Source organism: Nomascus leucogenys, chromosome 1a, assembly GCF_006542625.1.
Source record: "Nomascus leucogenys isolate Asia chromosome 1a, Asia_NLE_v1, whole genome shotgun sequence".
Taxonomy (NCBI): Eukaryota; Metazoa; Chordata; class Mammalia; order Primates; family Hylobatidae; genus Nomascus; species Nomascus leucogenys.
In genome coordinates this window covers 9,407,282-9,428,013 of record NC_044381.1, presented here as the reverse complement: position 1 = coordinate 9,428,013, position 20,732 = coordinate 9,407,282, and the positions used below count along the sequence as shown (strand labels likewise).

General features: G+C 36.3%; 1 protein-coding gene across 37 annotated transcripts in view; it reads left to right on the top strand.

The window, feature by feature from the left end:
* PTPRD (protein tyrosine phosphatase receptor type D) overlaps window positions 1-20,732 on the top strand; it is a 2,318,035-nt gene that overhangs the window by 1,993,555 nt on the left and 303,748 nt on the right. For all 37 annotated transcript variants that reach the window (XM_030814138.1, XM_030813761.1, XM_030813755.1 and 34 more), the window contains one exon: window positions 308-449. In XM_030814138.1, the coding sequence (XP_030669998.1) occupies window positions 308-449 (142 nt within the window). The remainder of the gene's footprint in view (window positions 1-307; window positions 450-20,732) is intronic.

Below are 20,732 nucleotides of genomic sequence, written 5' to 3'. Positions count from 1 at the left end.
AATTAATAGAATCAAATTGCCCTAGATGAACATACTGAAATATTTTAATGAATAAAACCTGGTAGTTTTTAGTAGGGACTAGAAATCTCCATGTTTTGCATATGTAGTTGCATATCTTTCTCCTTGTTCAGTAGAAGATTCACTAAATTAGACCAAATAGTTTTTCAGCACTATATCAAAATTCAGTTTCAGAATGATGCCTAGTTTATTATGAGCCTGATGGCGGATCCACCACTGCATTGAGAGCTTTAGCTGAGAGGTAGACAATTGTAACAACACCTGTGACAGCTATTGTTTCCTCTAATAGGTAATAGAGTTTGACGATGGGTCTGGATCAGTTCTCAGAATACAACCCTTACGGACTCCGAGGGATGAGGCCATTTATGAATGTGTGGCCTCAAATAATGTGGGAGAAATAAGTGTATCCACCAGACTCACAGTTTTGCGGGGTAAGTGCTCAAGTGAAGGTTGTTGTTTTTGTGTCATTGTTACAATTCTGTATCTCTTTTGTAGCATCATTAAAAAGACTAGCATTGTGATGGTGCTTAAATGGGAAACACAGTTAAATAAAATGTTGGTAAGGGTTGAACTTTAATTAGACAGTGGATACCTTCTCTAGTTATCGGTCTTTACAGAACTAGAGTTCAGGGGGAATATCAGAGGTAAAAAAGCTGAAAAAGCATTGACTTCAAATGCCAGATACCATTTTGATTTTTGGCAGAGCATCTAGAAAGGAAACAGGATATGGTACTCTTTTATATGTTGGCATTACTCGTGCATGGATTTTTCATACTGCATTCAGCAGCTACGTTTTTTACAACTACCACCGCTGACATTGATATTTGCAAAATTAAAGAAAGAACCTTAGCCTAAAGATGAACTTTCCTTAAGCAATTGGTCAGAACCAAGTATAACAAATGCACCTGTCTTATGTGCAAAAAAAATACATTTTTTATTTGTGTGTTATCTTTCTTAAACCAACATGTATTGATCTAAATAACTGGGCTGACAAATCCCTTTCTTTGTCTCCAACAATGTTGCTTACACAATTTGACAAAGGCACAGGGTGAGTTGCCAAATCTCCAGTACAGTGTGTTCAGTTTGTAGACTTCCTTTACAATGGGAGAGCTGAAGAATAAAGCTAGTGATGAAGACTGTGTTGTATGTCCCTAATTCAGGCTACGAACATTCCCAATTAGGCACCTCACAGTTGACATTTCTAGATTAACTATTCTGTGCCTTTATCTCTTTCTCTCCCTCACACAACTCATTTGTTTTGTTTTGTTGTATTTTGCTCTATTCTAAAATTTAGGAGAATAGACTTTCCTAAGATGAAGGAAATTGGAAAGGAAACAATCAGAATCATAGAGGAACTTATGTAGATTAAGTACATTTCTATTGTATTTTTTTTTCCCATGGAGGGATGGTTTTACTTTATATCTTTTATAAAATATAAAAGTTTGATTTTATAAACATCTTGGTTTCTTTCAAGGAGGTAAACCCTATTGATATTGTCAAGAACTTATTTATTTGGAGGCCAGCAGTAATTAGTAATGTAGGCCAAATTTACCTGGTGGTTTTAAAACTAAACACAGACACACACACACACACACATACACACACAAAGAAGCAACTCAAGAGGCTGAGAAAATGAGATTATTTACATATACATCCTTAAATATGTTTGAAATAATATAAACACCTTATTAAGCTGCAGGGAAAATATTGACAATTGGATGTTTATCTTTTAAATGCATGTAACAGATGCTGCTTTAAAACAGACAAGTCAGATTTGAGCTACATTTCTGGCTGTTATGACAAGCTAGGTTGGGGCAGGAAGTTCCCCATTCCCTGATCAACACATAGAAATGTTGACAGAGTATCTGAAAATAAAATTAAAAGCATAATTAGGCTTGCAAACAAGAAATAGAAATTTCCAGTTGCTAAAAACAAGGGAAGGATTTCCTAGAGAAAAGACAATTGTAATATAATAACCCAAGATAATAACAAAATGGACCATATGCTTTAGTGCTGGACTTTTAACACTCCAGCAAGATACATACATATATAAAATAAGTTGGGAGTTACAGAGACTTACAGAGACTTTGTATGCAGCTTTCTGCATACAAGTGAGATTTCCAGCACTATTCCTACTGTGCAATACTCAGGACCAAAGAGTTTAACATAAAAGCTGGTCAGAAACAGTGAGTCCCATGGAGTGTGCAACAGACACCCATGATAACACTCACCCCACAGAGACATTCTGATAATCCAGATACACAACCCTAGAGATGGTTGTCCATGCCCAGGTGGGCTAATGAACACCAGTTCTAAAGCAATCAAGTCAGCTACCACCAGCGAGCGACAGTAAGCCCAACCATCAAGGGTGGAAATCATAGTCTCTGACCTACAGGTAATTGAGCTGTATGAATGGGATTTAAAAATAATATATTTTAAAAATTTGAAAAGGTAAGGGAAGGAATGGTCTAATAGGCAAGAATAAGACATTAGGGAAAAAAAAGGAGTTAGAAATTAGATTTTAGAACTGGCAGGAATCTTAGAGACTATGTTTGTATGTGCTATAATATGCACTGTGGAAAGTATACATATTTCTGAATGTACATACATAGTTCACCTCAGCTTGTCTGAAAATTGTAGTCATTTTTCAGGTGTTCATATTTGAAGCAAAATCTGGCTCATTTGTTCATCTGCTTTAAAAATTTTAATCTCCATTTATTTACCTAGTTTAGAATCAGTGCCATCATATAGAAGGTATATTAAAAAGGTACAATAAAATAAAACTTATCAGAAATGTTTTTGAGTTTTCTCACTTTCCAAATCCCTTGAACTCCTTAAAAGGAATTAATGGCAGTCATGTGCTTGACTTATCTTTATGCATCCAATGAAGACATTAACAAAAAATTGGAGGAAAATATCACTTTACTTAGAAATTTACATGGATTAATGTTTTCCTGCCTCTCAGTTGGCTGGAGTTTCATCATCTCCTCTGCTTTTATACAGCTGGTCCCCATATAAAACAAATGCATCAAAAATGTTTAATATGGTCTCAACTTTCTATGTGAACATCTGTCATATGTAAGTACATTTGTATGAAAATTTGATTTGAGTAGTTAACCCTTTCCATTTTTTTTTTAAAGACTATGTTGAGCAGTTTTAGAACTTTCATGAGAAAAATTCAAAAGTATTTTGGATGACAGAAAAGTAGTCTAAACATAATCTTAAAATAGAATGCTTTTTATATATCCTTTTAGGATAAAATAAATATGGATGGAAATTATTTTTGTTTCCTAGAGTCACTGTTTGCTTAAAACTTCTAAATATTGTTATTTCTATTAATAGTAGTGTTTAATATTCCAGTGTAAACTGACGTTCATAGACTTTGAACATCATGAACAGCTAAATAAATGAGTGTGAAGAGGTTTATACCACAGTTGAGGAGCTTTGTGACATTTTAGGTTCACTTTCTCTTGCAAATCATGTTGGCAGACACTCAGGCACTCTGTTCTGCAGTAGATGGAGACCATTTTACACTTTGCGTCCAGTGGCCTTCATTAGATTCCCATTTCGTCCACATGGATCATTTACTTTCTCCCTGCTTTACTGACAAATGCCAAAAATGTGCCAGCTCTCATGATGGGTTTTATCTAAGTGAACTGGATGAAGATCACTCATTTATGTCACACAAGCTACTAGAGAAACTAATTAATTGGAGATTCAAATATCTGACCTGTATGGTTAATGAAGAAGACATTGACATAATCCTCTGACCATCCAGGTGCCTTTCAGGAACAAGTTTCCCTTTGTAGCTTGTTTTAAATTACCCTTACTCTCAAAAACTGTGTTTCAATAAGGAAGGATAACCACAAGCTCAGGCTGAATGTGCCCCGAAATAAGATATTTGGGCAATTAACAATACCATAGAGTGTGGTTCATGGAAGAAGAAGTAGGAGAAGGGGGAGGTGAATGTAGGGCTTACATCTTCCAAGTCATTTTAATTTTTTAGTTGTCTTGGCTATGGAAACACAAGAAAATACTGACTCCCTAATGATACAACACTTTAGGAGGCTGAGTATATCTGTTTTACTTGTGTCTTCCCATCCTAAGCAGAACTTGAAGTGAAGGCCTTAGGATGTACTGAGGCTACTAAGGGCTGTGCCTTAACTAATTGTGGAATGCTGCGAAGGACAGTGAATTAACTATCAGGCTTTCAGTGAAGAGCAAGCATAGGACCAGAGAGAGTGTTGTAAGAACAGGGATTATCATCCAAATGGAATTGGTTCTGTCTGTTTCTTTAGTTCGCTGGTCACAATTTCTTCCTGACTAAAGATATCAGCAGGAAACCATGTAATACAAATTTATGCAGTGATAACTGAGGAGGAAAATACTCTCTCTGGTAGATGTTATCAGTCACTAGGCAGGGAAAATGAGATATCACCATCCATAGACTTTTCTTTCTAGTAAGAGTCCAAGAATACTTGCTTCTTTTGGGCAAAAGGAAAGACATCAATAATTATTTCTTCTTACTTACATAACCTCCCTTCTCTAAGACAAAGTTCTAGAGCCATTTAATCAACTTTGAATCTAAGCATCTGACTAAATGTCATCATGTCTCTTGAACTTAGAATTTTTTTTAGGAGAGTAATCAGAAAATACATATTTTGCTCTTATCTCAAACAGCATGTAATGGGTCATTTAAAAAATCTTAGTGGATTATTTTTAGACTGGGCTGTTCTCAAATAGCACTGCCCCAAACCACCGCGACCACTAGCACAACAGAACAGGGTATGATATATAACACTGCTGCTCTTATCTATTTATAGGAAACTAGCTTTGTTCATAGAACATATCTACAGTACAATTATTGTCTAAACATGCTAGTTTACTGGATATGAGGCATTTCAGTTACCTAGTTTAGCAAATATATTTCATCAAATGATACTTATGTGTGAGTATCTACTCTGACATAGAAATATATCATTTGTGAATGATCACCATTAGGACAAAAGATAATACGTGAAGTACCCAAGTCTATGTCTTGGGAAATTGAATTCCAGCTTTAGCTCTGTCACAAAATAACTGTGGCATCTTAAGCAAATATGTTAACTTCCCTGTTCTGTTCTGTTTCTTTTTTTTTGTGGCCTGATATGCATTGGGAAGGCCTTGGATTAGCTATCCAATCACTCAGATCACCCCTCTCCATCTTGCAAGTCAGTTCTTTCGAGATGGAAAAAATTTGCTCCCTGAAGGTGACTGTTACTGAGACAGTAAAACACATAGTGAGCAGTTGGATGAGACAGAGAAGGCACTGCAATGGGAAATAGAAATGTTTGCATAATATGTCTGTTTCAAAAAACCTAAGGCATTATAGCAGTTGTTACAAAAAAAAAACAACATACAACTTTTACAATCTTTCAGGGAGAAGGCAGTCAACTATCTCTGCCATTGTGCAGTACCCTGTGATCAGAATTAGCATGTTCATTACAGTCTCATTTTATTAATGCCTCTTTTTGAAGATGAACACAGTTGTCCCCGCTGTGAAAATGGTACTTTGCCGTTTATGTTATAAAGTGGTCTCGGCTGGAGATCCAGGCTAGGAACATTAAAGAACAAAGCACAGCTGCTTGACTGTCACACAAAAGGATTTTTATGAAAGACTGAAACAAAAGGAAGGGTGGCCAACACAGAACAAACGTGCTGACAATTATGGTACTGACTGAAGATTACTGGAAAAGGCTTATAAAATAGTTGAGTACTTGGAATACATTGATACCAACATGATAAAGCCTTCCCGTGTACCTCATTTGCATGCTGGGAAAAGGTGGTGGTGGGCAGAGCCACTTTAAGTGAACAGACACTCCTGACTTTCTTTGGTGTAAACTTTAGAATTTAAAAACAGTGATTCTTTGGGTATCAGTGGTCACAAAGGCAGAAGCCCATGTGGATAGTCTATGAGAGACCCTAGTAAGGGGAGACATTAAAACTGAAAATCTGGGGGAGAAAGTGTACCTGTGAGGAGAGGCTATTCATTTTCCTCCTGATCCATCTTTTGAGGACTGTAATGTTGGTGATGCATGCTCCTTCCTTGGAACTATTACTTGTTTTGCCACACTGAGATCATGTCTAAAAAGGGCTCAGAAAAAATGAGCACACGTGTAAATCATTGCATTTAAGCGAGAACAATTTTCTTCTTTTGACTTCAAATTAAAATATTATTTTTAATAATTTTGAAATGAACATCAGCTCATGAGAGTGTTTACTGCTGCTTAACATGTTAACCGAACCATAGAAATGTTGAGCTAGAAGGGAATTTGGTGTTTACCTAGCCTCACTACTTATTTTTGATGTAAGGAGCCAAGGTCCAGAGAGTTTGAAATGATTTGTTCTTGGTCGTACAGCTAAGATTTTCACTGGGTTTCGCCAAGTGTGAAATGATCCCTGCTGCATTACGTGTGACAGTGAGTTTCAGCCCTTCAGATTTTTACTTTATATGCAAGATATTATTCTGGAAGAACAATGTTCTTCCAGCTGACATGTCGACAGATGAGCATGATGGGAAATAAAAAGTGCTCAAGTGCCATGGGTGCAAAGTGTGCAAAATACTACATGGATGATACGCTGTGAGAGTGAGGAGACTGCTGGGTTGAGGCATGAAGAATATTTAGGAGTCTGTGAGACAGAGCTAACTTGAGAGAGGAGTAGAAACTAGAAGCTTCTTGAGCAAAGTGGCTTAGGGAGGAAATCACTGAGTATTGATGGTAGGTGTGTGCAGTGTATTAGGGTTCTCTGGAGAAAGAGAACCAACAGAATATATACATATATGGGAAGAGCCTTATTTTAACAAATTAGCTGACATTATTAATGAGGCCAAGAAGTTTCAAGATCTGCCAAAGCTGTCAGCTGGAGGCCCAGGAGAGTTGATGTGCAGTTCTAGTCCAAAGGCTGGCAAGCTGAAGACCTAGGAAGAGCTGATGTTTCAGATTGAGTCCAAAGGCACGAAAAAGCTGATGTCCCAGTTTGAAGGTAGGAGGAGTTCTTCCTTCCTCAGGTGAGGCTCAGCCTTATTGTTCTCTTTAGTCTTTTACCTGATTGGATAAGGGTTGCCCACATTAGGGAGGGCAATCTGCTTTGCTTGGTGACTAAATTAAATGTTAATCTCATCCAAAAACACTCTGACAGTAACGCTCAAGATAACATTTGACCAAATATTTGGGCACCCCAGATATTTTGCCTAATCAAGTGACACGTACAATTAACCATTACAGGTGGGTATAAACAATGGTAGATAGAATTGAGTAGAAGTAAAATAGTAGTAGTAAAAGCAAATGAGGTTGGGACGTGACTCATTGGCTAAGGAGAGAAACCTAATAAGTGAGAAAACGTGTAATTAAGTTAACCTAGGCCATCTTTATGTGAGCTGAAAATTACAAAGGAGTTTACTAAAATACTTCACTTAAAGTAATCTATCAAACAGTTATTAATACATAATTGATGTTTATATTTAAAACTAGGTAGTTGGTTGGCTTTCACTGATAAAATTTGAACAATTTTTAAAAATTCAGTATCCTGGTTTTCCAAATTAGTTTTATTTTAAGCTACTAATTAAGATGTAGTTTTAAAAGTTGTGCATGCATAATTTATTGGTATTTAGGGCACAGATATACCAAATGCCTCATCTAGGGTTTAATTATGAAAGCCCTAATTACATATCTCCTTAGAAGAGCAAGTAACTTATTATATCTTATTAAAAAAACAATGACTTGTGAATTAATGCCACATTAAACACAACTACGATGACACACATCCCATATTCTTAATATGTTTTGTTAAAGATAGCAAGATTTTTTTTTTTTTTAACTGCTAGGCAACCGGGGAATAGTCATATAATTTCAAGACTCTCTTATCTGTCATCTTCCAAAATGAGCTGTGTTTTAATTTGTATCTAAAAACTTTCCATGCCTTTCTTTTTTGTTGCTTAGAACTTTACCTTTGATTATTAAACTTTATCCACGCATTAAGTAAATGTTATTTTCACCCTTTAACACAGTAGTTTTTTTTTAATTGATAGATTTTGGGTCATAAGTGTAGCACTACTGAGATTTTTCTCACATGTCTGATGATGTCTGTGTTCAGGTTTAAAATTTGATCATAGTTTGTATTTTCCCAGAAGAGATCCTGTATTTCTTAGAGCATAAATACCAAAAGAGCTATTAAAAAAATGAAGCTATAAATCATAAGTGAGACCAGAAAATCAATATCAACAGTTTTTAGATATTTTCTACCTTTCTAAGTATCAGCATACATAGTTCTTTCTGTTTGTTTATGTGTTTGTTTAATTATGTGGGTAACTGCAGATCTGTCATTTATCGGTCAACTGGAAAATTAAGTACGGTAGAAAAGTATGTACTCATAAAAACGTGATGGCTTTTAAAAAAGCTGGTTATTAACTATCAATATTTATACAAAAACTTGGGGAGGTATATTTGCATATATGTACGTATTGTACATGTAGTATGTATATAGTGTGTTCGTGTATGACCTGTTTAATTTGCTTCATAGCACTTTTTACTATGTGAAATTATACTCTTTATTTCTTGAGACTTTTATCCTGTATACCTCTTCCTTTGTATATAAGCTCCATTACGGTTTTCTATGGCCTAGAAATGTTCCTGGCATTTATTAGGCACCCAAGAGATATTTGTGGCATGAACAGGTACATATGTAGAGGGATCTATAGATATGGTTATGTAGACACAATGCATTAAGAGACCATTTGGGTAGGAATGAGTCTTACTTTATATATAATGAACAAAGTAAATAATCATTATTTCAGTGGCCACTGCAAGATGAAGGGTGTGATTGAGAGTCAAGAAGTCGAGGTAAAGGGAAAGAGAACTACAAAGACAGAGTGAAACAGAGGGAATGAAGAGAGATGCTCTTTATAGCTACATAAGCATGATTTGTATCAACCTTCCAGTGCTTCCTAACTGTATGGGTTTAGACACATTACTCAAGTCTGAATGTTAAATTCCTATCTGTAGGGTTGGGGGTGATCCTGGATATCTTTTACGGCTGTTTTGGGGGAAGTTAATGACATGTTAAATCATCTGGCAGAGTAACTAACAATAAAGTTGCCAAAGAATGTTAATTTCCTTCCTTCTCCCTTTATTATCCCTTTGAAGCTGAGCTAGCTGGTTTGGCTCTCCCATCACTACTGAATCCCCAGCATCTAGAATAGTGCTAGGCACATAGTAATTCAGTAAGTGTTATATGTATACATGGCTATGGTGAAGGGAAGGGAGGGTGAAGAACACTGAAAAATAAGTTTTTGTGTCTTCTCAAATAGTCCTTAATCCAAAGGACTGAAAAACAGCTTTTCACATGGAAATAAGATGATACAACAATCTGAAAACATACAGTATTACCAAGTTATTTTGAAAGACTGAAGATCATTTATTGGTGCTATGCTAGTATACAATCCCAAGAATTTTAGTTCCTTTTTTCCCCCCCTTACATTTGTGCTTATTGTTATGTTGACACACGTTTCCACATTCTTCAGAATGCTTATACATTAGGTAGGTCCAGGTAGTCAATTGCTTCAACTGCCTAACTCAAACTGGAGTCATACTGTCATACTAGAATATTATTTCTGTTCTATGACATCTAGGTCACAGACTAGATAAAAATCTATAACTGTCTTATGATTTCTGTGAAAATGTAACATTAGATATATATTTTAGAAGAAGCAGAAGAATTTCAAATATCCTTGAAACGTCGAAAGAGATAATAGGAAACATCTTGCTTTTTTGTTTGTTTGTTTTGTTTTTTTCGATTATTTCTGTTACCAACCTTGGTGTAGAAAGTAATAGAAGGTGTAGTTATGGATGTAGGTTCAGCAAACAGACAGACCCGAGTTCAAATCCTAATTCCACTATTTGTTCTGTGGCAATGTGCACATTTCCTAACCTCTCTAAGCTTCAGTATCTGTCTATCAAGTCGAGATAAGAAGACCTATTGCGTACACTTAAGAGGATGATTACAGGAGATAATCTACGTAAAGCTGTTAGCAAAGTTCTAGGCACTCAGGAAATGTGAGTTGTTGTGATTATCATTATCATCACTAGTATTACTGTGATCAGTATGATTATTATTAAGAGTTAATTTCAAATTATTTGATTAAAGGGAACTGCCCCATTTGTGAAGCAGAACTTTTTGGCACAGGCAGAATTATCTTTCTAAGGCTGGGAATATACAAATTTTTTAATCCTTAAGTCAGGCTACCTTGTCCGCTAAATAATCATGTGGTCCAGATGCCACCATTTGGCCGTTGTAGGATCCACAAAATATTTGAAATTTGAACGTCATTCTGTCATAAGTGACAGGGGAGTATACTTCAGAGAAAATTAGATGAAATTTTTCTTTTATCCTAAAACACAGAGTTAGCTGCGTGCTTAGACTAGAAGTTCCGTAAGGGCATGGCTTTGTTTTGCTCTAGACTGTACACATGGCAGTAAGCACAGTGCCTGACATTTTCCATAAACATTTGTGTTTTTTGTTTTTTTAGAGACAGAGTGCCACTTTGTCATCCAGGCTGGAATGCAGTGGTGAAATCATAGCTCACTGTAACCTCTCACTCCTATGTTCAAGGGATCTTCCCGCCTGAGTCCCTGAGTTGCTGGGACTGTAGTATGAGTCATCTTGCCCAGCTAATTATTTTTTGTATTTTGTAAATTTTCTGTAGAAAATAGGTCTTGCTATATTGCCCAGGCTGGTCTTGAACTCTTGGCTTAAGCTATCCTCCCACCTCGGCTTCCCAAAGTCATGGGATTACAGGCATAAGCCACTGCTACCAGCCAAAATTTCTTGATGGAATGAATGAATGACAAGTTTTAGGAAAAAGTTTCTAAATATTATTTTCTTGCAGACTGCTGGATTTAAGGTTTATTTTTAAAAATTAAAAATGTCAGGAGATGTTGCTTCCACATCTCGGATAGGCATACAATATATGAGAAGCAATTTGTATTAATTCATGAATTTATTCATTTGATAATCTAGCTCTCTCTATTCCAGGAAGTGTGCTAAGTACTGGGAATAAAAAGATGGTGAGACACTACCCCCACTTGCCTTCAAGGAAGCTACAATCTCTGTTTGATGGGAAGCCATAAATTTGGTTAAAATGACAAGACAGTTATACATATATACTGTGGTTGGAGATAATAAAGTCTATTTTTAGAAGAAAAGTGCTCTCACAGTAATTCAGCGTACACCTTTTCAAGCTAGCACTTGCAGTAAGAACTAATGTCTCCTTGAATATTCCATCAATATGACAGTAAGGTTTGTTGAAATGTAAGATGTGTTTGACATCTGAAGCCTCAACTGACAGAAAAATTAAACTCACCTTTTTTTCCTGATGAGTAAAAATGTTCTGAGGGAAAAATTGTATTTCATTTGTAGGAAGATTTGGGATATACTTTGGTTCGGTTTTGAGAAAATATGGTGCAATAAAAAAACTTAAGTAATTACCTTCAGAGTAACATTCCCATTTGTTTCTCTCCCAACTAATAGTAAAAGGAGTTTTTATTGCTGCACTTACCATTTATTATGATTCTTTTTTGCTCTAGGTGGAGACGACAGAGCATACCTAAATACAAAATGATTTTAAAGTGTACTAGTAAAATGTCTTAAAACATCTTCTCCCTCAGAGGACTTCATTAAGCAAACTTGATTTTTATAATAAAATTTATTTATTAAAAAATGGTAGTTTAGGCATTTTAACCCTTGAGGAAAGGCCATTAGCATATACTGTACTCCAAAACAGGAACACTGTTAGATAAGTTACTTTTTAAGGCTTGAACAACTTGGATTAGAGCCCTGTATCCTAAAGAGCCTTTTATTTACACTCAAGTTTTTATGCATGTCATTATAACTTATGATGATAGATCTGAATTTCCAGGTATTGCCAAGCTTGTTATAAACTGACATCAAGTGCTACAGCTGACTTACTATGGGTCCCATTAATCTTAGTTGCAAAGATGCATTAATAAAGTTAACACTCACTGGCTCAATAGCAAATGAAATTCCCTCATCTCAGCTTACAAACAGATAAATCATCATCTGAGAGGAAGAATTCACTCTGACTTAAATGATTATTCTCAAGGATTTGCCATAAACCTACTACAAAGAACCGAGGAGGACACTAAATGCTGCCCAGTAGGACTGGGATTTCGCCCAGTAGGACTGGGGTTTGAGCCAATCTTTTCTTAATTCCCTATCAACATTTTAAAAATATGATTGTGATTATTTAAAAACAAATTTTTTTTTTAATTAAAATTACTTTACAGCATAATGGTGAAATGCTGATGTGATGTGTTTTACACAAGCTTGGTTAACTACATGCTAACAGCATTGATTAAGCTCAGGGACCATGCTTCCTGTGTCCTCCAGTGAGATGAATTCTTGTTCGAAGACCCCCACCAAACTCTTGCCATACTCGGGTGCCAGAAAATCTCTGTCAGAATGATGGAGGGCAAGTAATTGGTGTGGAGTTGAAGTAGAGACAGGCTTACCCTGCAGCTGAGGAATCTTTGGAATTAGGGCCCTCCCTTGTACGATGCTTTCCAAAGGCCCAGGAAGACTTACTAGTGTCTCCAGTTGACTATATATTTTTCTAAAATTTGTAAAAATAAGATTTTTGAATTTGTTTTCATAAAGTAGTCCTTTAAAGTTTTGTAAGCTTTAGACTTTATAATATCTAGGTCCACTGCTGGGATGGGGCCAAGGGACCTAAGAACTGCATTATACTTTACATATGATTGAAGAAAAATTACTCGTGTACATCAGCACTTGAATGTAAGTCTCACGTAGAGGGGTGAATGTCTTTCCTGAATCACCCTCCATGGTTTAGTATAGACTTAAAAGGACTTTGCCCAATGTTTATAATTCTGTTTCTAAATTTGTGGAGAACATCTTGGTACTATTTTCGTCCTTTACTGTTTAACATACAATACTACACAGGCAGTACACATCCACTGCTCTCTCCTGTAACAGGATGGTTTTGCACATTACACAGGATTCCCCGCCACCCCCTGCCCCCCGCCATTAACTGGACTGTACCTGGTTAAAATTTCTCCATTCCGAAAGGTCAAGGTTTCTGTCTCCTCTCATTGCATTTGAACAGTACCATGACCACCATCACTGATGCAAAATAACATTTTCATCAAGACATTAGACACTATAAATTCTTAATTTTTATTTTTATGTAAACTAGCTCTAAAGTCTAGTGGCATTATTTACTAAAATTCAACAAATGAATTTCTGAGCTGATTCTCCATGAGAGGCATGCTGTCTTGTGTATTAAAGGAGAAGAGACAGGTAGAAGGCAGGAATGGTTGAGGCTTCTTCTTTAAAGCGTTTGTCTGTAAAATAAATATGAAAAGATCTTCAGATTTCTTTTCTCAATGAGCAAACGATACAGTGCCTCTATTTGCTTGCTCAGGTTTTATTGGCGATTAGAAAAGCAAAGAGCAAACAAAGGAAAAAAAATCCTAGAGAATTAGTTGTTACCAAGCATTCAATGCAGTTTTGGAATGTGTGAATTTTAATATATAGGTGTTCCATCTGAGGTTCTGATAGATTCTTAGCCCTAAAAGAGAGGTCTGCTAAGTACTTTACTGACTACTAAAGGGGGTCTGTGTGGAGTGTCTGGAGAAGCTGCAAGTTCAGAGCAGCTGAGATTCAGAGGTGGCTTGACCAAACATGCTGGTAAATGTGGTGATTACCAGATTTTCTGACTCTAAAGTTTATTCTGTATTTACTACTTCATATATCGCCCTTTAATGCTATCTTGCAAAGGATACAATCGAGTGTAATGTGACATAGAAAAGTGTAAGGATTGATTATTTTTGTTCTGGGGGTCTCTAGGAAAAGGATGAAGATGTGTAAAAGATACCTTAACTCCACCAAGAGGGGCTGCTGAGTTGGTTGTGTAATGGACATTTATTTAGTCATCGTCCTTGAGTTTCTGTATAACCTGGGTAGAAAGAGAGCTCTGAGAGCATAAAAAGATGGGGCGGAGTGGGATGTAAGAGCTGAATGGTTGTGAAAAATAAAATGCATTAAAAAGGCATTAAAGAAGACATAGTTATCACTGAAAGGCTAGTTAAGAGGGTACTTCTTTTTTTAATGCATTTGGTTGCTATACCTCTTTATATCTTTTAAAATATTATGGTAATTGAAATAAGCCATTCACAGAAAGACAAATGCTATGGGATCTCACTGATTTGTGGAATCTAAAAAAAATGATCTCAGTAGTAGAGAGTAGAATGTTGGTTACCAGAGGCTGAGCAGGTTGAGGGGTGGGGGTTGGGGAGATGGTGGTCAAAGGATAGAACATTTCAGTTAGGAGGAGTAAGTTTAAGAGAACTGTTGTAGAAGATGGTGACTATAGTTCATAATATTTTGTATTCTTGAAAGATGCTAAGAGAATGGATACAAAGTGTTCTCAAACACAAAAGTGGTAACTATGTAAGATAATGCGTATGTTACTGAGCAAGATTTAACTATTTCACAATGTATGTATAGTACTTCAAAACATCATTTCGTATGTGGTAAATACATACACTTGTATCTCTCAATTAAAAAATAAATTTATGGCCGGGTGCAGTGGCTCACTCGTGTAATCCCAGCATTTTGGGAGGCCAAGGCTGGCAGATCACTTGAGGTCATGAGTTCGAGACTAGCCTGACCAACATGGTGAAACCTTGTTTCCAGTTACACACACACACACACCACACACACACACACACACACACAGATTAGCTGGGTGTGGTGGCATGCACCTGTAGTCCCAGCTCCTCAGGAGGCTGAGGCAGGAAAATCGCTTGAACCCAGGAGGTGGTAGTTACAGTGAGTCAAGATCGCACCACTGCTCTCCAACCCCGGGCAACAGAGCAGTACTCTGTCTATAAACAAGAATAAATAAGTAAATTAATAAAGATATTTCTTAAATGTTTGAGGCAACCACAGGAAGTTAAAAGGTGAGGGCAAGTCATTGCAGATATGTTGGAACTGAGTTGTCTTGGTGTTTTATGACTCCATGGCTTTCTCTTTGAAACCTCTGGTAGACGGAGATTATCAAGATACCGTACCATTGGTCTGAGAATCTAGCAAGTAATTAGTCTTCTTTCATTAAGAAAATTATTCACAGGAATCTTTGATCGCCATTCATGGCTTTCTACGCAATATGTTTTCATGAAAATGAACGGTCCAGCGTGAGTTTTGTTTGTTCTTTTTGAATATTATCAGTTGATAGACTTGCTGAGCTAATTGAAAGGTACCAAGCCCTTTACCTATGTGGTCTTCATTTAATGTGTATCAGATTAAGGGACATGGTAATCTCTTATTCAGAACCCAAATATCTTACAAATATAGGAAAATATTCCTTTTTCTATGGCCCCGAACTCGTGCAGCAAATTTTCTTTTCGTGTCTGTCTTAAACAGCAGTTGGTGGAAGCTTTACAGGTCTTATTGTTGAGGAAGTGACTTTAAATTTTTATTTTAGGCAAAAGCATCTGCAAATTAAGACTGCAGAAAGCAGCGGTGAGAAGATCCTCACAGTTCTACTCAGTTGGGCAATTCTTCACTACTCTGACAATTTAATTGGGTGTAAAAAGAAATGGCAATTAAAAATCAAGAGCTTTAAGTGGGACAACCTACCAGTTTCAAAGTTAGTGATTTTTTTAAAAGATGAGCAAGACTCAAAGATGGTCCATCTTTAGTTCTCTAGTTAGTTGTTTCCTATTGAGTATGTTCTGTGCTCAAATTGCCATATCAGATGCGCCTTTTAATGGCAACTTTTACAAGAGTCTAAAGATAAAGAGAAGTTGAATTCACCCTTTTGTGTATGTGTATAAATATACTTATAGAAATACTTATTTTTAAGAAAGTTTATCTACTCAAGAGTTTTATTTCAATGAATTTTAGACTCTTTAAATTCAAGCCTTTTGGATTTTTAAAATCAAGACTGTAAGACTTAGTTTTGTTTGTTCTTTTAAGTAGGAGTGAAATCAGTATTGCTTATCCCAGTACTTAGACAAGGGGTGCTACAGAGAAGGGACTCAAATATTTTGCTGAAATAATACTTGTCAGTAAATTTTAAAAGCTGGGACATCTAAGTGACATATCTGATGTTGATTGTAGCCTGGTAATCAGGAATAGGAATAAATTACTTATGTATATCAGGTTTTGCACATCCACTTGATAAGAGTTATAAGCATTTCTCCAAAATGAGACAGCAGTTCTCTCTCCTGAGAAGTGTACAAATCTCAGCTGCCTCTCAGATCTTAACATGGATGCTTCATCAGCCAACCCTCATCAGAGACACTGAGTAGACATCTTCATTCTCCCAGCCTTCTTTCCCGTCTTTCTTCTCTCTCTTCCTTCTTTCTACAAGTATTTCAGGTAATTGCTGTTATTACTCATTGATTTAGTTCACATCCCTTGACCCATCTAAGGTTCATGAACTCTCAGTGTATTTTGGTTTACATCAAATGAAAATGTATTTTTACCTCTAATAGATGAGCCCGATTGGGAAAAAAAGGATTTGTAAATAAGTACTTTGGACAACAGTTATAGAAAGTAGAGTACGGTTGTACTCACGGGGGTGTTCGAATAAATGCCATTTTATACACTGATAATCCCCGATTAAACGACTACCAACTGAACTTCTGTATGAGGAAATCACTGTGTTCTGTGCCAACTGAGGGTCTGGATGAGTTTCAGCTTAGCCTCTCATGGAGGGCATAATCACTTCAGCAGGATTAATGCATAGTTAAATTATTAGTATTTTTAGCCAGAGTAAATCACATCCAAAACATCTAAGAATAAAACTGTCTAGCCCCTCTGCAATAACATCGGCAGTCTTTATCTCTCACTTGAAAGGTAGTTTTGTATGTGAGATATGCTCTGAAAGTAGGGTATCTATTTTAGTAGCTTTCAACTTTATGAATAAGATTGCAGATATGAGAGAAAAACCACAATCTTTTTCTGATAAGAAATAGTGAATTTTTCTCACATTTGTCATCATTAAAAATTCTGTTAACCACAGACCATGGTTTATTATCTAATCTGTGGTTGTCATTCTTTATTCTGTCTGCCTAGAGTCTGAAGTAAGGGATCCCTGTGTTCAGCTTTGAAATACTTCTTTTTTTTTTAACACATGGGCTTTGAAATTTTATGAAGCCATGGTAGTTATCAAACTTGTAAAGCAAGGTGTTAAATATTTAGTGCAAAACGAAGTTATGAAGACCACGTACTAGATGAAATGTTAAAGGTGGAGTTTTCCTCTAGCTCATGTGCCATGTTACAATTTGAAAAGTCTCCTGACATCTCAACATTCCCATAAGCTTAGTGAGGATGCTTTTGTCTTTCTGATAAGTTCATTGGCCCGTTGCACTTCAATTGATTTGTACTGATGGTCCAGTACCTAAAATAGCCTCATGTGGTTAGAAAGTCAGGATGTGAGGTTTGGTGGTAAAGTGAATTATGTGTCAGTAGTAGATCAACAATTCACTTGTATAACTTTGAAAGTGATTAGCTAACTCTCCTTTATAAAATGTAAAAACTTTCATTCATAAATTTCTTTTTAAATTTTTGGGAAAATGTCTGAACAATAGGAAATGTATTGTTTTAAATGGTACTGAATTATCAAGATTATTTTCTCCATGAAGATATTGTTCAAGACTGTGGCTGTTGCACAGACTAGCTGACATATATTGATATTTCATTGAAGCTGAAATATATATTGATTTCATGTTGAAAATATATGGAGAAATCTCTTTAGAATGTGAGAAAGGGATGGAAATTATTACTTCCTGATAAGGACAAATTTATTATTGGGGCACACATTTTCCTCTCAAAATTTTTTTTTTCTTTTTAATGTCCAATCAATTTTTTTCCTAATTTTAATTTAGAATACAGCTATTAAATAGAAGACAGGAAAAGCCACTGAGTGTATATAGATGCCATGCTAGATTTTATGTGTAGGAAATTCACTTAGAATGGTTTTGTTCTTATTAGACATTTTTACCCTTGTGGCTAGCTAATCTTTTAAGCAATGTGAACTAATGCTTCTAAAAACATATAATTCACCTTTTAAAACAGAGGAGTGACTTTTCTCAAAACACCATGAAAGGCCATTGTCTACACCTAAGAGGATAAATGAAATTAAAATAGACCTAATTTAGACTGCTCTTTCTTCATGTTTAAATAGTGGTGATAGCTTACTTTTTTCAAAGTGAGCACACTTGATTTTGCATGAGTGCTTGGTGTACTTACTATGCCCTCCTTGAAAAATTTGGGCCATAAGGTTTAATTGCATGCTCATCAAGCAAACAGACTTGGAGGTATATTCTCTGAGCCGTGGGCTCCCACAGCTCCCATTAATGCTAATGGGAGTTACACATGTGTATTGAGGAGAGAATAATATAGCCTTTGAAGTTGGAGTTGCTAATTGAGTGCTTTCTTCAGCTGTGCTCAGCTTCAGTGGCTAAGCTCAGTTAGAGTGGTCTAAAATGTCATTTTGGTAAAGCCCCCAGAACATTATCAAAGCAGGCTGGCAGTGAAAGAGACAGCTAAAAAGAAGTCTTTCTCACCCCTCAAATGGAGAAAGAATTAGCAGGCCAAACAAAAGAAGGAGCAAAGAAGTCTCAAGAATGGGCACTCCTTTCTTTAAAAGTAGCTTGAGCTGATTTAGTTCAGAAAGTGGGAAAATAGGAAGCCCTCTTCCTTGGTGGAGTTGCTTGCCATATGTAGATTACTTTTTGTGAAATATGAGGACTAGTCAGGGCCAAATAATTGTCCAACTCTGTCGTAGACTTTGGCTAACAGATACTTGTTCCTGAAAGTGACCGGATGTCTGTCATTTTGTCTTGTGTCTTGTGTCTTTTGTCTCATTTTGTTATTTTGTCTCATGTCTAAAGGTCCAAGACCCCAGTGTGCCAGATCCTTTATACGCCCTCTCATTTCTTGCATAAACTCCTTTGTAATAGTTATCTTTGCAAAGATATGAGAAGCTGTAGGATTCTACATTGTAGGGCTCTACATAAAAGGAAAATGAAATTGACTCAGTCCTAAAGAGTACTTAAGTGATTATCTTCTCTATTTCAGTTTACCCTCATTTATCCTGGCCTTCCTTACAACATTCAGCATTAATCTGTGTGGCATCTTATCAAACTGAATACAGGCAGGGAGGTCTTTTACTATGAATAAAACTATACCTGGTCATGGGATGATCAAACCTCTGAACTCATTAGTCTCATCTGCCACAAATGCATAAACTGGTTGCCTTGTTTGACCTTAGCTGTGACTGCATGTGTTGGGCAACTCAAATATTTTGCCACTGTATGAAATGGCTGAAATCACCGTAAGTATTGACTTGGAGGTTACAAATAAACTTTAGCAAATAGGTGAATTCACAAATATGAAGAACGAGGGTCAAAAAGCTCAGTGTAATACCATTGCTTCTTCTGGAAGCGTATCTTAAACGACATTTACCAGTAGTGGATTAATCATGTCATATTCACCTCTGAAGCACAGTGTATTAAAAATAACACTATATCAAATAACAGAACAAAACTAGAGAAACTCATATTCTCACTAATAGCCTTCCAGACTTACCATAATATGAAGGACACAACTTTACTATTTTATAGAAAAAAAAATGCAGGAATAGCGATACTCTTCTTTGATAAGAGCTACTTCTAAAATGACAGACTATTTATTCATTTAATAAAGTTCTTGCAGAAAAGACAGTTGGGCTGAGACTGTCAAAATGTAATTCTCCTGGTCCCTCAGGGTGTAAGAAAAATAACTAAACCAGTTATGAAACTGGTGGTTGCCTCTGTGGACTGTCATGTAGAAGAGGGATTAGACTCATTTTGTGTTCATGCAGACAGCCGAATCAGGCTCAGCGAGTGGCAGATTTTTGGACTGGTCCCAGGAAGAACTCTGGAATGATCTCAGCTTCCTGAAAATTACCAGGGCAATTTTAGGAGGTAGAGGTGAGTGATCATTTTCTGGGGGTGCTAGAGAGGCAGGAGATTCAAACTTTGGGTAGAAAACACAGCATGATGATGTCAGAGAGTCTGTGATGCTCTGATATTTTAATCTGCCCTTTATTCCCACTTGGATTTATTTTTAGTTTAAAAAAAAATAAGTCAGTAGCAGAGCAGTCTCTCAAGTATTTCTAGGTATGGTTGAAGTGCTCTGTTTCCCAGAAGGAAGGCAAAGTAAGATATTATAATGTTTACACCCTTAGCATTAATGTCAGGGATAGTACCTGTCCCTTCCCCTTCCTGCTCTCTCTTCTAGAAATGGAAGAGGCCACTGAGATGAAAGAATGCCCCTTCTCTTTTAAAACATTTGCAGAGTAACTTTGTCTTAATCCACGTGTGCTTTTTTATATTTGTTATTCAGTCTATTCAAAAGTAACATTCTTTGAATACCTATTATGTGTTGGAAGTAATGGAGAGCTAAGACATCCTACCCTTTGCCCAGCATGCACACCAAATATAAGTAAAATGTAAGTCTTTTTTTACTAATGAATAAATGTTAGGGTTTTGTTATTGATAGAATGTTGAGTATAAACACATGAAAGTACTAACTACTGATATGTTATTAGTATTGTTATTATTAATAATCCTTTCCTTTTTGTAAGT